We start from the raw sequence: 26,978 nt of genomic DNA, 5'->3' as shown, positions 1-26,978 counted from the left end.
TTTGGATGCGGTTTTTTGAATATAGAGTGATTCAAGGTTTTAGTATATAATTTATTAGGTTTTAGACAAAGCCGGCGAAGCCGCGGGCGGTAAGCTAGTATATAATAAACTAATGTAATAAACTTCTTAATAAGATAATAAACAATTTTTTTATAAACAAGAAGGAAGCAGGTTCCCATTTGCAATTCATTTTCAACACCTTAATTATCATAAATAGGCGTATAACTTCTTATTTAACGTTTTTTATGATAATATTAAAAAGATATACAAAATTTATAAATGTGAAATATAAATCAAACGTCTCTCGCAATATAGGTATTTGTTTAAAGAGTGTATTGTTTTTAATTTTTTAAAGAAATATTTTAATACTAGATTTCCGCTTGGCTTTGCCCGCGTTTTCAAAGAAAAAAAGGCATAGTTCCCGTTCCTATGAGATGTGTGGGATAAAAACTATCCTATGTGCTAATCCAAGTTACTCTCCATGTGTGTGCAAAATTCCATGAAAATAGGTTAAGCAGTTTTTGCGTGAAAGAGTAACATACATCCATACTCACAAACTTTAGTATTTATATTAGTAAGATGATATCGAATTCTTCTTTTTCTTCCTATAATATTCAGACTTTACACATTAAGTCCGTAATTATTCTTCTTAAATTTTAGTAACTTGCTTAATAAACTGTAAATTAGCGATTTTTCTATTGACGTTGCCGAGAATGAACTTTTGTTAAGCGTTTTCTAAAGATTTTTATGAATTTATGTAGCAAAAGAATTATTATTTTGACGGTTAAATATCAACTTTTTTTAAATCTCTTGGTCTTATCACAAAACAATTTAAACGCAGTCTAACTTTAAACTAGGGATCTGTCACTTTAATAGTTGCCTATGTGAAATACGGCAATACCAGATTAAAGAGAACCCGCGCTTAAAGTTAAACCCTGTCTAAAGTTTTTTGTGGTAAGACAGTCTAAGTAATTTTAGAAAACTACTGTTAACCCAAACGAGTGACACATAAATGAGACAGAAGAAAATTAGTGTGTAAAAGCAAAACTAGTTATTTTGAATAACTAATAATGCCATTAATATTACATGTTTTATAGCCAATATTAAACGAAATATCATAATAAATTTATATACATAATGGTTTTCTTTAACGTGTGATTATGATCTACACAAATAAATATTTATGAAACATTTTATTTTTAATTTTGTTAAGGGCTGATTTTACAATCCTTGTTTAAAACTTATTCATCGAATAACGTATTAAACTACCATTTCAAAAATGTATTTTAGTTGTCCGTATATGACAGTTTACAGGTGACATTTTAAAACGTTCGTGTATTACTTTATTGGACGAATAAATTTTAACCAAGGATTGAAAAATCGGCCCTAACTGTAAAGTTGATTTTCCGAGATTAATTTTTTTACAAAAATCTAAACTGGACTCCATGTAAGTACAGATTAGCTGTATATCTATTTTTTATATTGTGGGGAAAAGTTAAAAGTTTGTTTTATACTTTGTGGGGAAGATTTTAATAAATGTATGCTCAAAACAGTGGTTGCTTGAATCGTTTCCCCTCAAGGGTTTTATAAAGTTCGACGCTAATGAGCATTCCAAACCGCTTGTGTTTGTAACTTCAAATAGCTTTATATTCTAACTTTACGAGAGGAGACAGGATTAAAATTTTCTGTATGTTATACGAATGGCTGAGGAAATTGCGATTTGGTATGATTTTCTAGTATTTAGCAGTCTTTGATGAATTAAAAGCTTATGCCTGATAATAATTTTAAAGTATGTTTACCTTTATTTATAATAGCATTGATACAACACATTTGATGATTGTTTTGCTAAAAAAATTATCATCTACGAATTCGGTTAACAGTTATATGTTTATTGCAAGAAAAGAGTTTCAAACAAACATTGATTTCGTTTAGAAACCATAAGTACATAATTATATATACAATTTTAGCTAAGAAACATCTCGATATTTGACCCCGATGTCTGTTCCATACAACTCCTACGTGTATTGAAATATAAGAAATAAAAAAGATTTGATATTATTAATTACTACATATTATTTTTGTGTGCTATTTACTAAAAAGGTTTGATGTCGGTGCACGGGCTTAATACTAAGTGCTTAGTGTTTGGCACCGACTTCAAACCTATTTAATAAATAGCACATAAAAATAATATGTAGTAATTAATAATATCAAATCTTTTTTATTTCTTACTTTTCCGTTTTTGAAGTCGGTTGTTTTTAACGCAGTTATTTTTATTTAATACTTTTTAGTGTATTTTTCAACACGAATCAAACGAGCCCAAACTCGATAAAGTTGAGTCAATATATTACTGAGTTCCTATGGACACCTTCCGATTCCATCATCAGATCAGCTCCATGTCATGATAATGTTTCATCGCTATCCAATTTACATTCGTATACAAAATTTCAGCTCAATCGGTTACCGGGAAGTGAATCAAAGTTACTTGCTACATTGAAATTATTAAGTCATCGAGTACAGACAAAAATGCTCATAAAAAAAAAAACTACTAGGCCTAGCCGAATAAAATTTTTATGGGACCAATTCGACACCATCCCGCATCGAACAAAAAAAGAATCACGTAAATCGGTTCAGAAACCTCGGAGTAATCGGTGTACATACATAAAAAAAAAAAAAAAAAAAAAATATACCGGCCGAATTGATAACCTCCTCCTTTTTTTTGAAGTCGGTTAATAATATAGTGCAATGTAAATATTTATAAAAAGGGTGTGAAGCTCAGAAAATTGCTTGAACTTGACCATTTTGATACACGTGACGCGATATAAAACGTTCAATATCGCCTTTGAGATGTAAATAGTACATTTATTACATACTATAGTACGTTCACGTGGTTTAAAATAATAATCAAGTAGTGGATATCTATAGTATAATGTCTTGGTAATTGTATTGATAAAATGATCAAGAATTATTATTAATTAAATAAATAAGAACTTTAAGTTTATAGTGCGGAAGAAAGCTACATGCCGGATATGTAAATAAATAAAATAATTTTAGAAATAAAGAAGTAGGTAGGTACAAATTAAATTCCTAACTATCCAAAGTAAGTTTTATAAGTATCTATAAATATATCTTTAATTTTTAGCTAACACAAATGCAAACTGAACTAGATATGATTAAAAAATAACATTTTTTACGCAACCTGCACAAAATCTCGAATTCCAATCTGTCATTGATCCCCAAATTGGTCCGGTACTTCAATTATCGAGTACAGGGAAGTAAAAAACAAAACCTTATTATACGAAAAGTGCCAAACCAGTTCTTAAGTCTTGTTGGCTCACTCGATTGGCCGTGACTTAGCCGTTATTCTAAAAATAACATAACATTTTGGTACCGTGTGTATTTTTAGAACAGGTTTTCGGATACACTCATAATGATTTGTGCTTGGTAATCTTTATTTGTACATACTATGGTGACTGTATATGTTCTGATCACAGATCACAGAATGGTTCTGATTTATATTTGACTAGCTGTGCCCCGCGGTTTTAGTCGCATTGCTCCGCTCCTATTGGTCTTAGCATGATGATTTATAGCCTAGTTATAGCGTTCCTCAATAAATTGAAGCTATCTAACAGTGAAATCAATTTTCAAATCAGAACCGTGGTTCTTGAGATTAGGAATTCTTAAGCTTTGTTACGTATACTAAAACTAAACAAATACAATTATAAAGCTGAAGAGTTTGTGTTTATAATATTTCTATAGATTTGTATAACCAAGTATGGTGTTTGATTGTATGTTTTGATTTATATGAGTTTAAATTCAAGGTCACTATCGTGGTTCAACCTCATGTGTGAAATTTATATAAAAATATCAATGATGTAAAATATTTTATTTTTGCTTCTTTATACTTCTTACACTGCAATGTATAGCCTTTAATTTTTAGAAATTAAAATATATATTTTTTTTTAATCAAAATATATTTCTGTAACATTGGAAGAGACTAGTTTCCCACAACACAGGGGATCCTAGTCTGGGGACTAGTGTATCTCTATAATCTAATTAAGTGCCCGTTATTATAATATGCAATTTTTACTGTATTCAAAACTTATAAATTGTGTAATGAAAGAAAGAAATTTATTTTATTTTATTTATGTGTCCATACATCGTTGAAAATTAGGTATAAATTGCATGCTGTAATAAAAACCATTAAAACACTTAGGATACTATTATATCGTCATAGCAGTATGTATAATGGAGTACTTGTGGAATAAAATACACTGCAAATCATCATCTATTACCATAACCTCAAAGCACAATTTCCCTAAAAGCCAAATGGAATACATAATTCAACATGATCAAGGTTATATTTTTTGTGGGAACATATTATTATTTCGACGCATAGATATCGAGTACTTACCGTAAAAGGTACCTACCCATGTCAAATGTCCAAAATATTATTGAATTTGTGTTGATATAAGATCTGCTTAGAATAATATTTATAGCCATACCTATACATGTTTATTTTGTTATCAATGTAAACTACTAGCTTAGGGTCCGTGGCTTTCCTCGCCTATTTATAGGAAATTCCAATAGCGATGAGATATTCTACCCCGTTAAACAACTTATGTCAAACTCTAGACTCCTAGATAGGGAGGCGAAGAGGGGAATTTTCTGTAATACTCGAGCGTGGCAGTTTAAGATATGAGAGATACCTTAGACCTAATAGAACAACCTTGTTAACTATTTAGCTCTATATGTAGTGACGCGCGCCTAGGATAGACGATCAGATTAGTAAAAAAAAATCGATAGTATGAAATACTCGAGCGCGTCAGATTAAGATATTGGGGGTTGATTTTAGTGTTTTAAGACTAAATTTAACTAATCTGACCATAAGTCCTTGACGCCGCCGAGTTATAGGGTCGCGAACTTGTAAAAAAAAAAACGTTAATCCGGCATTCTCGAGCGCGATTGTTTTTATTTTTATTTTGAAGAATATAATCTAAAACTTACTAAAAATACAAAATCTGCCGGTTTCCGCATGACCGGAAGTCTGGAGGAGCCATTTCATCTTCCGAAAAACGCGTTGCAGCATATAAGTCGCGAACTTTACTTTTTCCAAAAAAAAAGTTTAAATAAACAAAAAAGGTAATTTTATTTTACAAAAAAAGGTCTCTTCATTTTTGTCCAAAGTTAAAACTTTTTTTACTTGAAGCATCGTAAAAAGTCAAACTCCCGGTTTTTTGTGTATATCTCGAAAACTGAGGGAGTTAAGAAAAATTTATATGAAATAACGATGATTAAAAAAAAGAAACCCACAAACCTTTTTCGGTCAGATTAAGAGAACCCACCAACATTTTTGTCAGATTAAGAAAATATGCTTTCAGGATACCGAGATAAACCTCCCCTATGAAAATCTGACGCGCTCGAGTATTTCAAAAGGACTCTTTTTTCTGCATTTTCAAAAGTTCATCATAACTTATCGTCATGTCGTAATCGTCAGTTTTTTTAAGGGGAGCTTCCTTGGGGCCTACTTAACACCCCTTCCGAAAATCTGACGCGCTCGAGTAAATTTTTTTTTTGTGCATTTTTGACGAATTTTTATGCCTAGCCCCACCATGCAAACCGGCAGATTAGTATACCGTTGTTATCAGAGGGACTTGGGGCATACGTAGTATGAATATCTGACACGCTCGAGAATGCCCAAGTAACTGTTTTTTTTTTACATTTTTGAAAATCCGTACACGCCAAACCCACCGCTAAAATGGTTTTTACCATAGAAGCTTTTCTTTTCGAAATTATTTTCTCTTTCGATTTTGATAAGTCTCGACGACGCCGTTGAATTACGTCATTTAGCTACCTCGCCTCCCTATCTATCCTAACTATCTCCAGACACAAAAATCATATCCTAATCGGTCAGTTGTGACTTGAAATAAAGACAAACAAACACTCTTTCGCATTTATCATCTTAGTACGCAATAAGTAGTACATATACTGTATATCAATAGACAATTTATTATATTATCAATGGCAGTCGAATTCACAGAAAAAAGTCCATTCAATATTAAAACATTCTTAAGTTTAATAACCTTAAAATGAATGCTTGTACAAAATCGTATTACAGCATTAACAACCCATGTTATTTTTAGACTGAATGTTAATCAACTTTTACTTGACCTGAACTTATTTTACAAGTATTTAACTTATCTTGAAGTTATTTAAGTACCGTAATATATATTGAACATTAAATTCCTTATCAGTTAATTCGTTTGTATTGTCGTCATTTTATAAAAAGCAGTTTTTTCGTTCTTAGCAATGATAGTCCCAAATATTGAGGACAATGACTAGTTTAGAATTAGCAACATAAAAGTATAACAGTTTTAATGGTGATTAGAAGTAAAAAAACTGCCATACATACTGACATACTTCACATTATAGAATAGGTGACGAATTGAAGCTTACATGATTTTTATTAAAGACTTTTAGTGCCTTTTTAAACGGGATTAATTTATTATCATTGAAGGCGACATGAACATTGAGATAGAAGGGCGAGGAAAGTAACAAGTGTTGCATGCCTTGAATCTGAACAAAAATTGTAACAAAACTACCAACTCTCGTGTAAAACCACACAAAACACTTTTTATATTTCTCACTTGTGTTGAAATACTTATAAGTTATAACCATTTTTAATAGATTTAATATTATCAAAGATAAAGCGTCTCATATTCACTCTTTGTTTTGGAAATTTTTAATAATTTCCAAGTAAACTCGGTGAAGGTATATCATAAAAATCTAAATAACAAGACAGGTATACAATGAAGAAACTGTCTCATGCTGTCTAGCTAATTATAGAATCTCTTAAAATTTAGTTTTATAGAATATTATATTATCAGTTTTATTGTCTTTACTGAGCTCATAATATTTATTCGTCACGACTCCTTTGACGAAAAAGTCTAGAGAATATTATTAGATAATACATTTTACTCGTTTTGGATTATTTATTAGAGCAATTTTATTTTATTAATTCACTGATATCTAAAATCTTAATTACGTTAATGACTACTCATTACATAATTTTATTATACTTGTTAATAATTCAAACTTATTAGATGTTCGTTGCGAATATAAAAACCGAAAACCTTTTATTCCATGTGGATGCTTACATGTGGATCAAAATTTAATTAATTTACCAAGTATTTTACGACCACCGCTCTTACGTTTATATTCCTAAATTTTAAACTTTATTTTTCAAACAGATGACGCAAGGAATAATATTAACCATAAAAATGAGATAAATTACTCGTAAAATGACAGAGGAGATCGTGAAAACGATACTCCCGTCATATTTTGTGGAAACGTTTAGAAGCAAGAAGAAATTATGTGCGAATCCAGCGAATTTTAGAAGGAGACGAGAAATTATTCGAGTTTGTGATCAAAATGAAGTCATGCAATGCAAGCGTGTGGACAGTGCTCAAACATTCGAGATTAAAAAGACTCAAAAAGGCGTTAAAAACTTAAAAGTATCAGTGTTGTTATCATTCCTCGTTTTCTATGTATGTGTAGTCAATGTTATAACAGTGTGTGATGTTAGTATTAATAGTAGTGTACATAACAATAAGTTTAAAGGCAATTTCAATTTAAATGATTTGATTGCGAGCAAGCTGCGTGATGCTAAGAAAGCTTCCAAGGAAGGTGTACAAAATGATGATACACTAAATAAATACTCTAGCTCCAATGCATACAAAGTGAAGGATTATTATTCCAATTTGACGATAGGTCCTGATGCTATCGGACTCAAAAGACATACATATGATATGTCATGCGCTGTTGGATTTCCGCACGATTTGGCATCACAGCCATTCTGTGTGAAAGAAACTAACTTCAATCTGAGACCAGAAATGCATCAATTTCACGATAAAATTGTGAAATTGGGTGTTTTATTACCTGCTGATCCGGGTGATATGTTTTCATTGGCTAAAGTACTGCCGATAGTCGAAATGGCTATACCAGCGTTAACTAAAGAAGATGGACCTTTGCCTGGGTGGAAAATATTAGTCGATTATAGAGATACAAGATGTTCGTCAGTAGACGGACCCCTTGCTGCTTTCGAGTTTTACGTCAACGGTTCCGCTGGTAAGTTTTATTTAACTTTTATTACTTAAAGGAAACGTCCTGTTCATAATATTTGTGTTCCATTGAATGAAATAATATTTCAGTTTTAATTGTGTGCAAATCGCAAATGTTAGCATTTTAGTTTGTACAAAAAACGTATACCAAACTATCAAGATATAAAACGGTTCCTTTGTAAATTGCTAAAGTTCATACAGTTTTTGGAACAGTACTTGAGTTACCAACATTTGCAGATGCCTTCATTGGTCCGGGATGTGAATATGTGATAGCACCAGTGGCGAGATACGCTGGTCTCTGGCGGATCCCCGTCATCACGGCTGGAGCTCAGGCCGAGGCTTTTACCTACAAGCATCCAACATACATGACTCTCACTCGAATGATGGGCAGCTACACGCAAGCCGGCGTGGCAATACGGAAGATATTCGAGGTAAATATCCATGAAGTTGTCTATCAGTGTTGTGGCGTATCGTTGTTGTACTTTAAAATACGTTTCTGAATTATTGTGTGTTTTATTTTTGTTATTGTTCCGCTTTATTTGTGAGCCTTTTTTTATATTAGCTAGTTAAGGAATCTTCCCACTTTTAAGTGTTTATGGAATGCACCTACTGTCTTAAAATAGTATTATTAATTGGTGTCAAATTATTCTTTCTCATCGGTGATTCTATCTGGCAGGTAATATTATTAGGTCACCGATTTGGAATGCAGCTAATGCCATTTTAGAAGACATAAGATTTCAAGGACTGTTTGTTATATATAGCGATGCTATTAATATATTGATCTATTATTATTAATAGATGTTAATGAATAGAGCAATGAGGGCAACGGATATGAATGTCCTGTTCTAATTATACATTTGTTAGGTACATTACAATTGTTGTATTGACCGTGGCAACAGAAATAGCTTTAGACGTTAGCGCGTAATTGGTATTTAGGTAACGCGAATATTTGCTCGTGAATCAACTTCAAAAATACTCTGAACAAGGACGAAATTATTTAAATTTATTGGCACTTTTTTCGTTCGATCTGTTATGTTTTAGAAAAAAGTGTGAGACAAGTGTGTTTTTGTATTTTTATTTCAAAATTATTCGGTTAGGTGTCTTAAGGAATTTATTTTTTTGATACATTATAATTATTAGGTTGTGTGTCTGTGATTTTTTAAGTTTCCTGAAAGACACTAGCAAGCATTTTACTCTGCAAGTATACAACATAATATTATGCTATGCATAATTTCATATAGGTACTTGTATGTATGTACGTTATTTTTATCCCAGTATAGAAACCAGGACAAGTAAATATTTTTTCCAATATATTTTTTGTTGTAGATAGGGAAGCGCTTGAACACAATCTCGCCTGATGGAAAGCTAAGATGTGGTCTAAGATGGTACGCGCTTCCCTAGTAGGTACCGGTTCACTCTTCGCTTGAAGAATTTTTGAATCATTTTGGAATAAAACTCAACACCCAGTATTACTTTATTCTCGTACAATAGCGTATAATATAATTATATTAGCATACATTAACTATCATTAGAACTAAACAAGTCGCTTTACAAACACGTGCGTTGTAATGAGAATAATAAATATTGTATTGTTATTAGTGTAAAGTACTGTGACAATTTAAATAAAGTCGTATGTTAACGCTTCTTTAAAGGGATTATACATGAAATTAGTACAAACATCTATACCTACTTACTATGTAATATATGACGTCATGTTCTTCAAAAATTTGTTATGTGTGGAGGATGATGAAGAAGAAGAATAGCCTCTGTATTGTAATAGTCCATCGAAAGGTAAAATATAAATAGAGTTGCCGCTGCTAATCTTTGAAAATAAAAATTCAAAAATATTACAAAAGTTTTCATGAAAATTTAATTGCAATAGAAATAGTCTCCTATTCTAGTTTAAAAAATGGTCCGTTTAATATAAAAAGATAACTACATGCTTAAGAAAATTTTTGGGAATTTTATTTGTGATATGTTTTTAAATAGAAAAAAGCTTCAGTGAACAACAGCCACATGTACTTGATTTCATACACTAATATTATATTCTAACGCCGCGGCCGCTGTGATAGTTTTTGAAACTGATTAGAATGATTTATATAATATGAGAAAAACTGTTTCAATTTCGCAGAATTTTCTTTAAACTATTATTATTTTACGGATTAAATTACTGCATTTGATATCTTTACAATTCTTAAAAACTTATACGATAATACCTATAACTTATGAATATTCATTTTACATTAATAAAAACCTTTGATGTTTCAAATATCACTCTCGTAACTGTAGCCCAAAGGTCCAAAGTAGGTCAAATTAAAAATTGATAAAAATTTAATTAAAATCGATTGAAAGCTTTGCTCCAGAGTTTCACAATATTTTTCTATTCGGTTACAATTGACGAGGGTTTCCTTAAGGGAAATGAACATTATAAGAGGATTTTTTTTTTGATTACCCGACATTACCCGCTTGTTATTTTGTTGACATATTTGACATTATATTTCTTGTTCATGAAGTGTAAGTAGACATTTATTTAATTGAATTCGTAATACTTTTTGTCTGAGCTTTTTGTATTCATTCTTTATGAGTATCTAAATAATTATTTATGATATAGTCATGCCCCGCGGTTTAACCCGCATTACTCTGCTCCTATTGGTCTTCCTCGATAAATGGACTAACTAAAAATGGAATATTTTTTTTTATCGGCTTGGTAGTTCCTGAGATAAGTATGTTTAAGGAAACAAACAAACAAATTCTTTTGTTAGTACACACACGAAAAACTTACATCTGAATTCTATATTACTTTAATTTTAATATTTAAATGTGTTATCAATTTTATTCAAATGAGTGTAATGGACAATTTAATTTGGCTATTTTTAAAGACTAAGTGATGTTTATATGAAAGGGAACTTTTACATTTCTAGTTATGTAAATCCCTTTATCATAAAGAAAAAATTGAACTAGTTATTAACGAGCTCTTTTTTTAGATCTGACTAATATAATAAAACTGAAATGTACTACTCTTAGGGGTATAAAAATAGCATGCACATATTTTTTTATGAGAATCGGTCAAGCCGTTTTAGAGGAGTATGGTAACTAACATGTTGACACGATAATTATATATAGATTACATACTGCTTCAAATAATTCTTAAATTATTTTATTGTTCAATTTCTATTCAATTTGATATATCGTAATATCAATAACATCAAAATTGAACGATCTCTTAGAAAATAAACAAGGAGAATTAATTATATTTGTCTGTATACATTTATGAAGACAATGACCTATTATACTAGTAGACGCGGCATACGCCAACATCATTGCACTAAAAAACAGCGTAATTAATACATACCTACTTACTAACGCATTATCACCAATACAGTTGTTCTCTCTTTCACTCTCACGCACGAGACATAATACATGTCTCACTCATGTACTTCGTAATAACAACTGCCGATTAAAATACAAAAAGAACGTCCAGCCACGACGCTGAATGGTGCGTGACTAAGTGAAACTCGGGCACTTACCTGAGTTTTTTCTTGCCAAAATAGAGAGCGGGTAACGTATCTAGCTCTTTTATATATCATAGTATGAAGAATATAAAAAATTTGATCACGAGGCGGGACTCGAACCCACATCCTTTCGCGCCAAACTTGGGCGGATGCCTGACCAATTCAGCCACTCGTGCTTATGTCGACGGCGCTGGCACACGGTAAATCTCTAAAGAGATTATGTTTGCGCCAGTTTAATTTAATTTATAATGAATTGTATTATTGTAGTATATAAATAATAATAAATAATTAATTGAAAGATTTATTACATTCTTTTATACATAATAATATAAAATTGACACAACGTCTATATTTTATTTATTCAAATGGGTATTTTACATACGTACTTCATAAAGATTGAGACCAGTAACCTTTACTTATTTTAGTTTTATATTTATTATAAGTATCTATTCATCCATATTTACAATCTCAGAGCATGAAATGTTATTCCTTTATTAGTATAGCAGGATAAATTTCCGCAATGGGAAATGATGAAACACACAATGTTTACACACGCACGTCTCGAGAGCAACTGAATAGCGACGAACGCACTGATGGCTTGGAAGTCACCTGAGTGGCGACAAGGTCTCGCGTGCTTACGACTTCTTTTGTCTTGTTATTTAGATTTATATGAATGGTACCAACCGGAATGCACTAGCTTTCAAATAAAAAAGAAAAATCAAAATCAGTTCACCCAGTCGAAAGTTCTGAGGTTACAAAAAAAAAATAGTTGAATTGCAAACCTCCTTTTTTGTAGTCGGTTGAAAATAACACCTACGACTATGTTTGTATAAAATTCCTAAGGAATTGCATATGGAAATTGTTTACAATCATTCTAATAACATATCGTTTTCCTATTTATATTTTCAACACGTACCTATGACTGCGGGCGCTATTGTTAAAACTGAATCAATTATAGCATAAGCATTTATAGTATCAATATAATATCCGTCAACACTCATTGCATCTATTACGCAATTGGTTTACAATTAGTGCAATGCATTCCAATATCAACGTGTTTTAAACGTTTTAATAAATTATCTATGTTATATCTGTATGTTTTATTAAAGACTAGCTCTGCGATAAAATCACGAACATAACCTTTCATCTTTTATACACTTTAGGGAATGAATATTATGGAAGAATAGCCTGGTTCTTTAACTATTTTCTTCCTAAGTATCATTCAAAACAGCCCTGTGGTTTAGCCGTGAAATCGTTACACACAGACAGACTTTGGCATCACTATTACTACATTGTATAAAACAGAGGCATTTCCCTTTAAATTTCTTATGTATCCTTAGATCTTTCAAACTGCGCATCAGATTTTGGTGCGATTTTTTACATAGATAGAGCTGTTCTCGAGGAGGACTTTAGTATATAATTAGTTTTAGTTAAAATGAGTGAAGACTGGTTAATAATATAAGTATGGAGTAATAAAATGGAGTAGATATGCTATAGATAATAACTAGCTTAGTCGATAAAATTACACACATATTCGTCACCTCTAAATCCTAACACGAATCGTCCATTAGTTCCCTCTCTGAACCATTTATAGGTAAACGCATATCGTAAATAAGATTCTGTTTGCCCTTTCAGTGAAACAGGAAATTCGTTTATTGGAGATATTAAAAGCCGTTGTTTATGTCTTGGAAAATAACAAGAAAGTTAGCTGTCTATCTTGAAAATCTGTATTTAATCGTGACTTGTTAAACTAATTTTATCGTTAAAGTATTTAATTTTTTATTTTTTTATTTTTAAGCATCAATAACTTCGATCAACTAGCAATCTAATTTCTACTCTTTCGGCTTTAACTAGCTGCATGTAAGAAGATATACGAATGTTAAGAAAATGTAATAGTTTAAAATTTAGAGTGTGTTTACAATAATTTCCTAAGTCTGCTCACTCTGTGAGATCCCGCCTAATGACTTCATACTTTTTTGGAAAGAGCATTTATATGTTCTTTTGTAATTTATTAAAAGTTATAAGCCGTTCTCTTTACTATGTTTTCCTCATCAATATCCGTAAAGGCATGCGCTTCTATAATAGTTATGTAAATGATGTATGCAATTAGATGACTTTATGATGTTATGTGTAATCCTATATGACATTATGAGATAATTGTATTTGATTGCCTCATTAAAATGTTACTCATATATCTTTATAGAATAAAAAAGATATTACGCTAATTATAGCATCCTTCATTGACACTTTTTTGCTCCATTGATTGATATTTATGGATGGAAAATTTTGATAGCGTGGGTGTGTTTTGCTTGAAATATAATGGGACTACTAAAAATATATAGAACTGGATTGGAATTATAGATTGGATGGGGCAGGTTTTTGATCGAACCAAGCAATTTGAAAGAGAAGTATTATGTATTTAATGTAAGCACCAATGACATATACGTAGCTCAGAAGTTATAGACTAAAAAATTTGATTTGAAAAGAGCAACATTTTCATATCGGTTCTTTTCTGTTCACTTCCAAGTGGATGGTTCCTAACTCCTATGAAATATGCTACTGTATTCAAATATAGACTAGCTGTTTACCCCAGCACCCGGGCTATTATTAATTGTACTTGAGATATAATATCTCCTTTTAAGTTTGCAACTGCACATAGTGTGTAAAATTGTACTTAAATCTACTACTACATCTTCTGATATTAAAGAATCTAAAGCGGATAAAAACTGACATGTAATATTTATTAAGATATTTGAGTAACTTCTCTTTGTTTCAGGAATTCAAGTGGAAAAAGATCGGCATGTTATACCACAATCACGTGATGTCAGCTGGCAAAGGGAACAGCCCGTGCTTTCTGACTCTGAGTGCAATCTTCACAGTACTCGGGAGGAAAGCGTACCCACCACCCATTTCCTTTGACGAAACGAATTACACTACATCATCGCTTAAGGAACACCTCCAAGCCTTATCCTTGGCATCTAGAAGTGAGTAGACGTATTTATTAACGTTCAATGTTAATAATCCTGATCCAAAAGAGTGATTAATTAATCTATTTTCGGAGAAAAGCTTGTTAATAGGTGGGTTTCCTCAGAGCGAGCAGAATCATGAAGCAATTACTGCGCCAAGCAGCTCAATCTATGTTGGTCCAAGATTCTAGATTAAATAATAATGTAACTCCTTCAAAAACCAGATGTTATTTTTGTAAATTCCTATAATTGAAATCAGGATATAAAAAATTGTTTCATCTTAAATTAACAGACGAGGGTATAGTTTTCTCATCCCGGATCTTAGACCATGTGGAAAATGGCTGCGCACGTAATTTACATAGAATAATTATTCCTTCGCGAGGTTGCTCGCTCTGTGTACACCTATTGACATGCTGATATGATCAATCGAAATAAAAGATGTACAAATAATCGAAGATTCACGCTAATCTTAAATAGGAACCTCATGATTATTAACTTCGGGCGTAATTATAGTTAAGAATCTATAATGTAATTACTAATTTGGTTTGGATGGAAATAAACGATTGTTTTTAACATGTATTTTTGGTGTGGAATTTATTTATAGTTTTATTGTTTTGACCTATTATGAAGATGACCTTGATTGAAATATGGAAATTTTGTTTTTACTGATTTGCATTATGGACTCGTTTTTCTGGTGTTGCTCTATTTTAAAACGCAGTAATGTTTTAATTGGTTTTTAGTCTGTGTAATAATTCTGGTTTTTATAATAAGTGATTTTGTGTGCATGTCAGTCGTATACCGTCTATTTTTGGTCTGGTAGCCGCAGAAAAAAGTGTTGTTATATACATTTAGTATTCATGTGTAGGTGTGTTTAAATCGATGGAATGAACATAGAGAAAAACACCTAATAAAAATTCACCATCGTTGGATGTTCAGGCCGTTGACTATTATAATAATAATGTATTTCTAGTTTCATAATAAGTTAGTTTCTGTTAAAAGAAAAGTAAATACTTAAAGGTTGTACCTACCCTAACAGATTGCATTTATTTTTACTGTTTTCACTTGATTATTATATCAATTAGAATTACCTAGGTTGAACTTTTAACGTCTTAGTGTATGGACTTTCATCCAAAATCTATCAATGCCACAAATATACATTCGATTAATTATTATTTGCATTCGATATCGGCGTATCGCGATGCGAGGAAGGAACAATCTTAGTTACGACAATGTCAGCAATACGGATGATATTAATATATTTATAATTATTCTACTATAATCATTATAGAGCTATTATAGTGCCATTATAGTTTATTACAATAAATAACAAAATACGTAGCAAATACTTCAGATTTAATGAAAAACAAGCATTTGATTGCCCTTGTTCAATATCATCATAAGCCTATAATAGGTATATGTTCCCACTGCTGGGACACGGGCCTTCTATGAGGGTATAGGCCTATCCACCACGCTGGCCAATTGCGGTTTGGCAGACGTCACGTCTTCGAACTTTAGGTTCATGGACATATCGTGGATAACGTGCCGATAAATTGAAAATCAATTTTGTCTAGTCCAAGAAGCTTATATTTTAGTCTAGTTTCAAACTTGCTCAAAAATGTCCTTTTTGTCAAATTATTAATACTTCAATCATGACTGGTTATAATTATGTATATCTGCACATACATTTGCATACTTTTTCAATTATATCGACTGTTTTTGAACTGTTTCTTGATTAGGCAATCCATAATACATGTAGATTGTATAATGTACAATCTACATGTCAATTATTGGCGAAGGTACACATTTTATCAAAATTTTTTCGAAGTAAAGTGTTTTATTGAACATAAAAAGTTTTTTTTTTTTAATATTTGGACTGATTCCGCGTAGTTTTTTTTTAAATATTCGAAATGATTCCACAGTTATTCAGTGTTAGGAGAAATGCATTATAATTTCTATTATGCTGGTTATCTGTATGGAAGTATGATTTATCATAGAAAGAAAGAAAGAAAGAAACATTTATTTATCAAGGACAGCACAACACACACACACACACACACACGAACATCGATATTAAAACAAAAAACATAAAAGTTAAATAAGATAACACCACAACAAGAAATATTAATAACAAAAGAGGCAAACACTTAAATTAATAATAACATAAAAACACGAACAAATAAATATAATAAAATGCTAACTATTTTTATTAAGGTGTGTCATACGACCCTGACAAAAAGGAGACCGCTCAGCATAATATGCTGCAACGTTCAGGAACATTGGCAGCGCTGTTTTTTCAGTGCCCCCTTTATAATGACTTCGAGTTGAAACGAAAGGAGTAACAGGACAGGACTACATAATATATACATAAATAGAGATCTTAGTTATCTCTGAAGTAACAACCAATTAGTACCGCTTGTTAGTATCGTTCCTACATTGATAGAAACGACAAAAACTCAATTTTTCTTTTCAAATCAAATACTGACTTGTCCCTTCAAATCCACTTAACGATATATCCTTATGGTATTGAATATGTCGTACAAAAGCATAATGCCCTTAAGATTTCAAGGGTCTTTTGAAAGGAATAGCTATATTTATGCCCTTCTAAATATTTTACGGTACCATAACGATGTATACCTACGAGGATTTTTATTGTGTAATTAAGGTATTTTATTAGGCTAAATGTAAATCGTAATAAATGAGGACTTGCTTAATGGGTGTTTTTAACTTAATGGGTATTCACTTGTTTTAAGAATAATTTAATGAAATAATTTTACGTTATGAGTTTTTTTGGAACGAAGTTCCTTATCGCGCGTTGTGAAAGGGGGCTAGACGGAAAAAATTCTTACGAAAAGTTGTCACGACACTTTTTGCTAGAGTTGTAAGCCGTGCGGCGTGCTCGTGGTTCTCTGTCTGTCTCTCTAACTTAACACTTCTTCCATCCGGATGTCCCTTGACATCGGTCAAGTCTTTTTTAAGCTATTGCATAGCTTCTATCGCGGGCCTTGAGCGCGGGGACCGAATCGAGAAATTCCGTAACGAAAAACCTCACGCTCCCCACTCCCACGGGCTCGGAGGCGTGGCTTGAAGGCATGCTATGCAATAGCTTTACCGCGGCAGTCCCCGAGTGCCACACGTCTTTTTTTTCAATTACATGTATAATATTATATGGTCGATGATCTAGTTATTTTATTATCGCAACCTGCTGTTTTTTTTCGTGTTTTTAAACAGTTTTGAGTATAAAACGATTTTAATAATATGGTTTAATATATGAAAATTGTAGCCATTATGAAAAATATTTGATTTTTATTTGAACTACTTATACATTATAAACCAAAGTATCGTTATGCTCAAAATAAATCTAATAAAAACAGCGTAGCGCGATTTAAGCGGTAAAAAAGTGGAGGCACTTAAACAAAAATTTCCATTATTAATAGTTTGAAGTTCAAGGATCTGTAAAAAACGTGCATATTTTTAACATAGGTATGATGCAAATTTTGCTATTTCATTAGATTCCTATAAACAAGTTGTGTACATTTTTTTTCATAATATTTGTTGTTTGTTAATTAGGCGGGGTTACACAGAGCGAGTAGCCTCGCGAAGCAATTGCTGCGCGAAGCTCGGTCAATATGCACGCGTTTCTTTAGACGTGGCTATTGTTTAGTTCAAGCTTTGCTATATTTTTAATTTATTGCAAATCGTTTCATTCTATTTTTTATAAAGTCGAAAACATTTTTTTAATTGTTATGTATTAAAAAAGCTCGTGATTGTCAACTACTTACTACTTTACTTACTTTTAATAGATAGAGTGGTTCATGCGAAATATTTTAGTTTTCTACAAAGCAGGCGAAGCCGCGCGCAGAAGCTAGTTAGAAATCTCTCAGTAACAAATCTTTTAATCTTCCATTCGAAAATATCCTCTTTGCTTTATGAAGTAAGCTTTAATTTCATTTACCAAGAAGTACGGTCGATATCTGTTAGGAATAGGATTACTGAGCACCGTGGCTTTCAAATGCAAGTCAAATTGAATTGTTACTTTCTTTTTGATTGAATTGGCTTAAGACTCATTATTTTGGCGATTTAATGAATAAATCGCGTTTAAAATCTGTTAAAATCTTTAATTTCTAAACGTATAATACTCGAGTAAAAACAAACACTATAAAATACTATTTTTGGTGTTGTTAACTTGTACTACTAGTTTCTTTTATGATTTATATTAAATTCGACTTAGGAAGATTAAATCTACCATCGTATCTATATACGATGGCAGATTTTTTAGTTTTCAGTATTTTATCCATAGACACATTTTGTAATGATTGTCAATACTTTGTACGCTTGTTCATTCAATTAACTATGGAGTTTCTTGCCGGTTCTTCTCCGTAGATACTGCTTTTTCCGAATCGGTGGTAAATGTTAAAAATATGCAATGACGTTTCAAAAGTGCTTCTAGAAGAAGAGTAATTGAATATTTGAGTTTGAGTTTGTTATATTGTATACCTATGAGTGATATTATTAAAACATCTAAAGTTATATCTTTTTTTGATTTAAATTTTTTTTTGTTAACAAACTACTTACTACGTACAACGATAAGCGAGCAAACATGTTTATAATTTTTATTATTTTTTCTCTGTAAGTGATTCAAATGTAATATTTTTGAGAAATAAATGTCTTAAACCGTAAAATTTACAAAATAATTCACAAGTTTAAGAAAATCTTGCTATCTCAATAATATGAATACTTTATTCTACATAATAAAACATTTCACGGTTCATTGAGCATTGTTTTTGTAAAATTCGTGTTGTTTTCATCTTCCAGGAGATGTTTACGAAAAGCCTTATCTAGAACTCCAATTTGCGACTTGTCACGCATAAAAATTTATGAGAATGTTTTTATTACGGAACTCTGTATGTAAAAAACAAATTAAATAAAGTAAAAGTAACCTTTCTTTATTTTGTACTTAACCTTAACTTCTCTCATACATCGTTAATGAGCCTCGGAAACTGTTTAGCCGTTTTAAATACGTCATACTACTACGGGTAAAAAGGGTAATGCACAAAATTTAGAATAAGTGTTATGGTATCTAACATTATCTACTAATACTTCCGTATAGTTCTTGTGGATACATGTAACATGACTTATTACTTACGTTCATGGTTCATTTTCATGGGCGGCGCCAATCATCGCATGAAACCGGTGACGCGCCAGCTCGTTTGCTCGCTGAATATCTGTATCTGTAACTGAATGCAGGTACAGATATTACAAGCATTTGACTGAAGTATGTGTGAAGTGTACGCATTTGTTTATATTTAATAGCTTCTATATATTTTTATCACAACATACTTATACAATCAATTTGGGACCTGAATATTTTCCTACAATATTTTTAAAATCAATGATAGCACTAATGCTTCGTAAGCTCTCGTGACTGAAAATTTCAATAATATTCGCAATGCAATGTTACTTTGAAACGTAATAAATTTTCCCGTCCCGTCCTGTTTTTATAAAAGTTTTAAATAGAGTTACGTCAACGGAACGTGAACCAAGTAATTGCTTGCAAATGGCAAAATGAAAACATTTATAAAATGGGTGTCGAACTCGACTGTATACTCATTTATGTATAACTGAAGCTGTGCTTCGCTTTTGTTAGTCTTAGTGAGATGAAAAATTTATATAGCCTATAGCCTTCCTCGATAAATGGGCTATCTAACACTGAAAGAATTTTTCAAATCGGACCAGTAGTTCCCGAGATTAGCGCGTTCAAACAAACAAACTGTTCAGCTTTATAATATTTGTAAGTAGGGGAGGCCGGGGTTCAAAGTGCCGGGGGTAGGTTGTTCCGATTGAAATAGCTCCGCGAAGAAAAGAGGTAGCAATAAGTGTGAAGTGCATCGCGAAACGTCATATCATCGCGCCATTGCGTCATTTATTTCAGTGACGGTCTGCCCGCGTTTTAACGTGGTAGTCCATTGGTGACACTCAAACATCACGTAAGTAAATTTTTTCGTCATCATACTTTTTGGTCTATTTCAATCAATTTTCTAGCTATTTGTGTGTTATTTGCTATTATCTGTCGAGCAAACTATAGTGATTGACTTTTTAATATCGTTTTTGGCTTTTTCAAACGTGTTCTTTCATAATTGGATGTTACTTTAGAAAATGGAATTTGGGGTTCCAAGTTCCTCTGGTGGGGGGCTAGTTGTTCCGCGGAACAACCTGCCCCGTAACGAACACGTAAATAATAAAATTAAAACTTTGTTAAAGGATGAGAAACTATAAACGAAAAACCGAACGGGGCAAGGTTTCAATTGAGCTTTTGCAGCGGGCTGCTGATGCCGTTATTAAAGACAATCGTAAACTTAAGACGGTAGCTCAGTATACTGACAGATACGCCTGAAAATAATGCTTTGGCTGAAGAAAAAGCAAGAAAAGTAAAGAGCGATAGTAAAATAAAGACGAATGAAGTTGAAAAAAGAGTCAGAAAGAATAAAGTAACTGGTAAAAACAAGCGAAACTATAAAGTGGCAAGAAAATCCGCAAATGGTAAAGAAAATGTGAAAAGGAAAGTACTGCAAGAAGATAATCATGGAAGTGATAGTGAAGAAAAGACCATGGAATGGTATTGTCTAATATGGTGCGATTTATATTCCAACTCATGACCAGGTGAACAATGGATTGAATGCGTCATGTGTAAGAATTGGGCTCATACAAAATGTCTGAAATCTGAAGATGTTCATTCTTATGTTTGTCAAAATTGTAATTCTGACGACGACTCTGAATATTTTTTTTAAGTTACTGTTATGGATCTGTTTTTAGTAGGTTATAAGTTTAGATTATTGATCTCAGTAAAGTCATTGCTACAAGACTGAATTAAAAAACCATAACTCGAAATGTTAAAATTTGTTATTTTTGTGTTTTCATTATGTAAAAGAAATAATTTTGTTTTTTTTGACAAGCAAACGGTTGTCAAAGTTAGTTAAGTAATATATAATGTTTATTATTCATATATCTGTTAATTAGGTTGTAATACACCATTAACTGGTAGTTAATGCTTATTATTATTTTATGTTTGCAGTTATGTTCATTACATTTTTCAATTTTGTTGAAAAGTTTGTAAAAAAACATTAAGATTTCGAACTCTTCTAAATTAAACTAATAAATATTCAATTACATATACCTAATTTGTTTTATATAATACCTTTCCAACGAATACTTCATTATTAGGGACTGGAGTTGATAAGCGGAACAACTTACCTCAGCTGAGGAACAACCCGCCCCTTTGTGGGGCGAGTTGTTCCTTGTCGACTTTTTTCAGAAAAAATATCCTGAGCAATAATATAATATGCTTATTTCAAAGAACTTAAGTCAATTTGAAACTAGGATAAATTATGCACCATTTTATATAGGAATCGTTGATTTTAAACATTTCTATTACATTTAAATTGCCTCCGACTCCAAAATCGGAACGTCGAACCCCGGTCTCCCCTATAGATCTATACTAATATTATAGAGCTGAAAAGCTTATTCGTTTGCTTGAACACGCTAATCTCGGGAACCACGGGTCTGATTGGAAAAATTGTTTCACTGATAGATAGTCCATTAATCGAAGAAAGCTATAGGCTATATCTCATCACGCTAAGACCAAACAGAGCGAAGCAATGCGGTAAACCGCGGGGTACAGCTAGTTATGATAATTATACTAATATTATAAAGAGGAAAGGTTTGTAAACCGATTATAATGTTATTTAGCACACATATAGAGGGTAACTTGGATTAAAACATAGGCTAGGTTTTATCCCGGAAATCCCACGAGAACGGGAACTATGCGGGTTTTCCTTTAAAAACGCGGGCGAAGACGCGGGCGAAAAGCTAGTATATAATATATCAAATGGATTCTTTAGCATACAAGTATAATAGTGTTTGTTTATACTGTTTGTTTGTGATATTGCTTTGCAAATATGTTTCGTACGTGATTTACGAAATTGTATCGGAATTAAATGTAAGCTGGGTTGGAGTGAAATAATAGATGTTTATGTGAATGATAAATTGTTAAAGATAAATTGTTTTTTAATAGACTTTCCTAGTTTATTATGTCAGCGTAGAAACAATAAAAGGGCTTTTTCATTTCATTTTCTATGGAAAAAGTTAGAAAAAATCTCGATTGTTATTTTTTCTACAAATGGATGGTATTATATTAAAGCCAACATTTGAATTACAATAATAAGATTAAGAATATATAGAACTAACTCTTAGCCAAAATTCGAGAATATTCCGAAACGTATTGCTCACAACTCACTGAAGACTCTTCAACAGTATTATCACGTATTTCCCGCCAATATGAGAAATAAAATAACCAAATAAATTGTTCTTTTCTAATTCAAATACCATCTCTACTAGATTTCCGACCGCATTTGGAAGTATAGCTGCTTCTCATACAAATTCCCTTGCCCTGTTTCACCCTTTTGTTATTGAGAATGCAACCTTCAAAGGACTTATTATGTGTATCTTAAAATGTATTGAAATTAGTCAAGGTGTTATACATACAAACGTGTACATAAAGGTTGCATTTCGCGTCAAAGAAATCGATGCAGCAATTTCTGACATTAGCCCGAACAAATATAAAAACAAATCAGCTGTATTTATTCGTATACTTTAATACTATTTTTATCTGAACAAATTATTAATTAGTAAGGTCATATTACAAACTTACAAGTTTATTGTCGATATTAACGAAACTCTTTAAACAGACAATTATATTTTCTTTATCACTAGATATTTGTGAAATTCTACGAGTTTATTATGTCTCTGTATACAGTAACAACCCGGAAACTACGTGACGTGTCAAGGGTTGTACTTTTGTAATGTTATTTTTCTCCAGAAACTTTGTTTATTGAATCCCACTCGGGCACACGTGTATTGAAATAATACTGATTTAAGAGTTATTTAAGACCTTGTTTTAGTGGAAATATTTTGATTTAATTATTGGAAAGTGGTGGAAGGTTTGAATAGTTTTGAGTTTTACTTTTATCAATAATATCAATAGTTTTGAGTTTTATTTTTTATATGCATGTCGCCGTCTGTTGGTCGTTGAGTGACATATTTTGTTAAATCAACGTTCGGACTAGGCATTCAATTAAATGTCGTCCTTCAATGAAAACGCTAGTAATCAAATAGCAGATTCAATTGTTCTGCTCTATTGCCCCTTTTTCGTATTTTCTTGCTAGTGCCTAAACAAAAACCGTTAAAAAAATTATCCGAATTGGTAGAGCCATTCTTGAGTTTTACGCAACATATTTGTGAATATTTTAAGCATTGTAATTGTCACCGATTGGTGGTTCTTTTAATATATGTAGTTTATACAGGGTTACAGGAAAAGTCGACCTAGATCCGTTAATGGCGTGTAGTACACATCATTTCTGAATGATTTTACTATGAAACCCCCCCTCCTAAACTTAACCGTTTTCGAGATATTCGAGTTTAAATTTTTTTTATGAAAATGCCCAATTTTTCGGCTATTCAATTGAATATTTTGAATTGTTTTGACTCTTATGATTATTTTTTTGGTTTTTTACATGAAGAATGAGATGCTTAATGACCTCAATGACTAAAATTGCACGTAAGTTAACTAAATAGGTCATTGTAGACGATCGAAACTTAAGAAAATAAGTACAAATTATAAAAAAATTTCACCAATTCACCTTTGAGGTTAATAAATACCCTAGAGCGTTGGATAGCTGATAAAATGAAGGTGTTTTTAAGCACATCTGCAGAGCAAGTGCCATAATAATTTTTTGAGATATCGAGAAAAGAAAAATATTTTTGGGGGGGTTTCATAGTGAAATCATTCAGAAATGATGAGTACTACACGCCCTTAACGGATCTAGGTCGACTTTTCCTGTAACCCTGTATATTAGTGTGATTTAGTTTTATATATTTTGGTATTGGTGCTATATATACCAGGTGATATGGTATAATGTATACCAGGTGGTATGGTGTAATAAATAAATAATAATAAATATAATATTTAAGTCGTAGTTACAAAGTAATGGCGGAACTAGGAACATGTATTTATACGGCTATGAAATATATTTATTTAAGACCCAAAATTACTAACACATAATACACATGAAGGAAATATATCAAGGCTTTCGGTATAAGTGACTTTTTAAGTGAAAACTTCTTTCTGCGCGTTGAGCGATTTTCTCTTGAGCAAAATTTATGAGTTCGCGCCGTCAACTGGTGAAATTAACTTGCCAAGTTAAAGTTATATGAAATTAGCCAAGAGCGGGTACTTCACATACATAATTTTTTTTTTCATTCACGTCTGTCTGCAGTTCTTAAGATACACTCTTTACGAGTGTTTATTTTATACTAGAATGTCCTTAACTTCGTCTCATCCATAACTTATGTTTTAAAATTCTTACCATTCAAACGTTCCTTAGACTACGGCAAACATTTTAATACCAAAATCTGTTCAATCAGCTCAGCTGTTTTCGAGTTTTAGCGAGACTAACGAACAACAATTGATTTGTATATAAAAGAAGAAGCTGTGCCTTGCGGTTTTATCCGCAGTGCTCTACTTCTGTTGGTCTTAGCGTGATGATATATAGCCTATAGGTACACTATAGCGTTTCTCGATAAATGGGCTATCTAACACCGAAATAATTTTTCAAATCGGACCAGTAGTCCCTGAGATTAGCGCGTTCAAACAAACAAACAAACTCTTCAGCTTTATAATATTAGTATAGATACACAATACACATATAGTTGTGGTCATATAATTAAGAACGATTTGAAGTACTAGAAATTTTTATTTAAATAATGTCATACACAGAGATGTGCACCTTCTGAGAAGCAACTAGTTATGTCATAAAATAGCCACATTAATAGAGCAACTAAGTTTAAGAATAAATAATTAAATCGCCAACAATTTTTTTTCAAAAATAATTTATTTTACCAAAGCAACACATTCAAATAACAGTGAAGCTGGACAAATAATTAAGAACGATTAATTTATCTGCTCGGGAATTGTTTTGTATGACACTTTCATTTAAAAATTTACAATAATATGTTGCGCGAAAAATTTATAAAGCAAGTTAATACATTTTTAACTAAAAATAATATTTAATAGCATGTCCACGGCTTTTTATTACTGCTTTACACCGGCGAGGCATTGACTCTATTTATTTTTGACATTTTTCTACAGAAATAGAGTTCCATTCTTCTAAAAAAACGTCGTAGAGCTTCATTAAAGTTCGACTCTGTGTATTTGAAACCTTTTTCTTTACTTCGAACCACAGATTCTCTATTGGGTTTAGGTCAGAGCTGTTAGCTGGCCAGTCCAAAACAGAAACTGACGGCGCTGTTAGAAATTCCTTTACAGTGTGTGCAGTGTGCTGGGTCATTGTCATGCTGGAATGTCCAAATCACCAGTAGAACTTCTTCAGCCTAAGGTAGCATTGTTTCTTCCAGTATATTTTTATATTGGAATTGATCCATGTTACCTTCTATCAACTTTACAGGTCCAACACCATGTCAAGAAAAGCACCCCCAAATTTTCACATTTCCACCACCTTGCTTTAATGTAACTTTCGTGTACTTAGGGTCGAATTCTGTATTCGGAGGACGTCGAAGATAACGTTTTCCGTCGGAACATACTTTGTTTATTTTCGTTTCGTCAGACAAAAGTACATTTTTCCAATTTCGCACAGTCCAGTGTTCATATTTTCTTGCAAATCTAAGCCGGGCTTGCCTGTGACAAAGTTTCAACATGGGTACTTTTCTTGCTATCCGACCATGCAATTTTTCTTCTACCAAACGTCTTCGAATAGTGCGTGCTGAGATTGCTGAAGGGTTATTTTCCCCGAAATATTCTTTTCTCAGCTCATTGGACCCTTTAACAGGATTTTGTTTCGCTATACGGACATGTTTAGGTCATCTCGAGGAGTTGTTTTTCTCTGTCTTGGCATACGTGGGACATCCGAAGTTGTTTAATACGTATCAAAATGTCTTATGGCGTGGAAAACCATACTTTTTGAACATTGCAGATGATCAGTTATATTTTTATAAGACTAATTCTTCCCGCGAAGAATTATTATAACTTCCCTAGTAGATTTATCACAACTTTTATTTGTTTAATAAGAAGTTATCACTTTTAATCTTTTGCATCACTTAATGGCGCCAAAATTATACAAACAGTAACCTACAACCACAAATCGAGTCGAGTGTTCACTATTTAAATTTGAATAAAAGTATAAACTATTTAGCGTTCTTAATTACGTGACCAGCCAGTAAATAGGAATACTATGTTTAGAAGTAGTGTAAAAAGTTTGTGTATTAATTTTCAGGCTAATCACGTGTATTAATGAATACAGTGATTAATTGGAGAA

The 26,978-nt window shown here is 32.0% G+C and overlaps 1 protein-coding gene across 3 annotated transcripts in view; it reads left to right on the top strand.

Annotated features, from left to right (window-relative positions):
• The window catches only part of LOC123700890 (atrial natriuretic peptide receptor 1), a 245,144-nt gene that overhangs the window by 171,302 nt on the left and 46,864 nt on the right, over nt 1-26,978 (top strand). For 2 of the 3 annotated variants that reach the window (XM_045648255.1, XM_045648256.1), the window contains exons 2-4: nt 7,248-8,124; nt 8,355-8,548; nt 14,406-14,613. The exons of the other annotated variant lie outside the window; for it this stretch is intronic. In XM_045648255.1, the coding sequence (XP_045504211.1) occupies nt 7,299-8,124; nt 8,355-8,548; nt 14,406-14,613 (1,228 nt within the window). In that variant the 5' untranslated portion in view covers nt 7,248-7,298. The remainder of the gene's footprint in view (nt 1-7,247; nt 8,125-8,354; nt 8,549-14,405; nt 14,614-26,978) is intronic. 3 annotated transcript variants of the gene reach the window in all.

The sequence above is a fragment of the Colias croceus genome, chromosome 20 (assembly GCF_905220415.1).
Source record: "Colias croceus chromosome 20, ilColCroc2.1".
Taxonomy (NCBI): Eukaryota; Metazoa; Arthropoda; class Insecta; order Lepidoptera; family Pieridae; genus Colias; species Colias croceus.
Note: the sequence above shows the minus strand (reverse complement) of the source record. Positions and strands in the feature narration are given on the sequence as shown.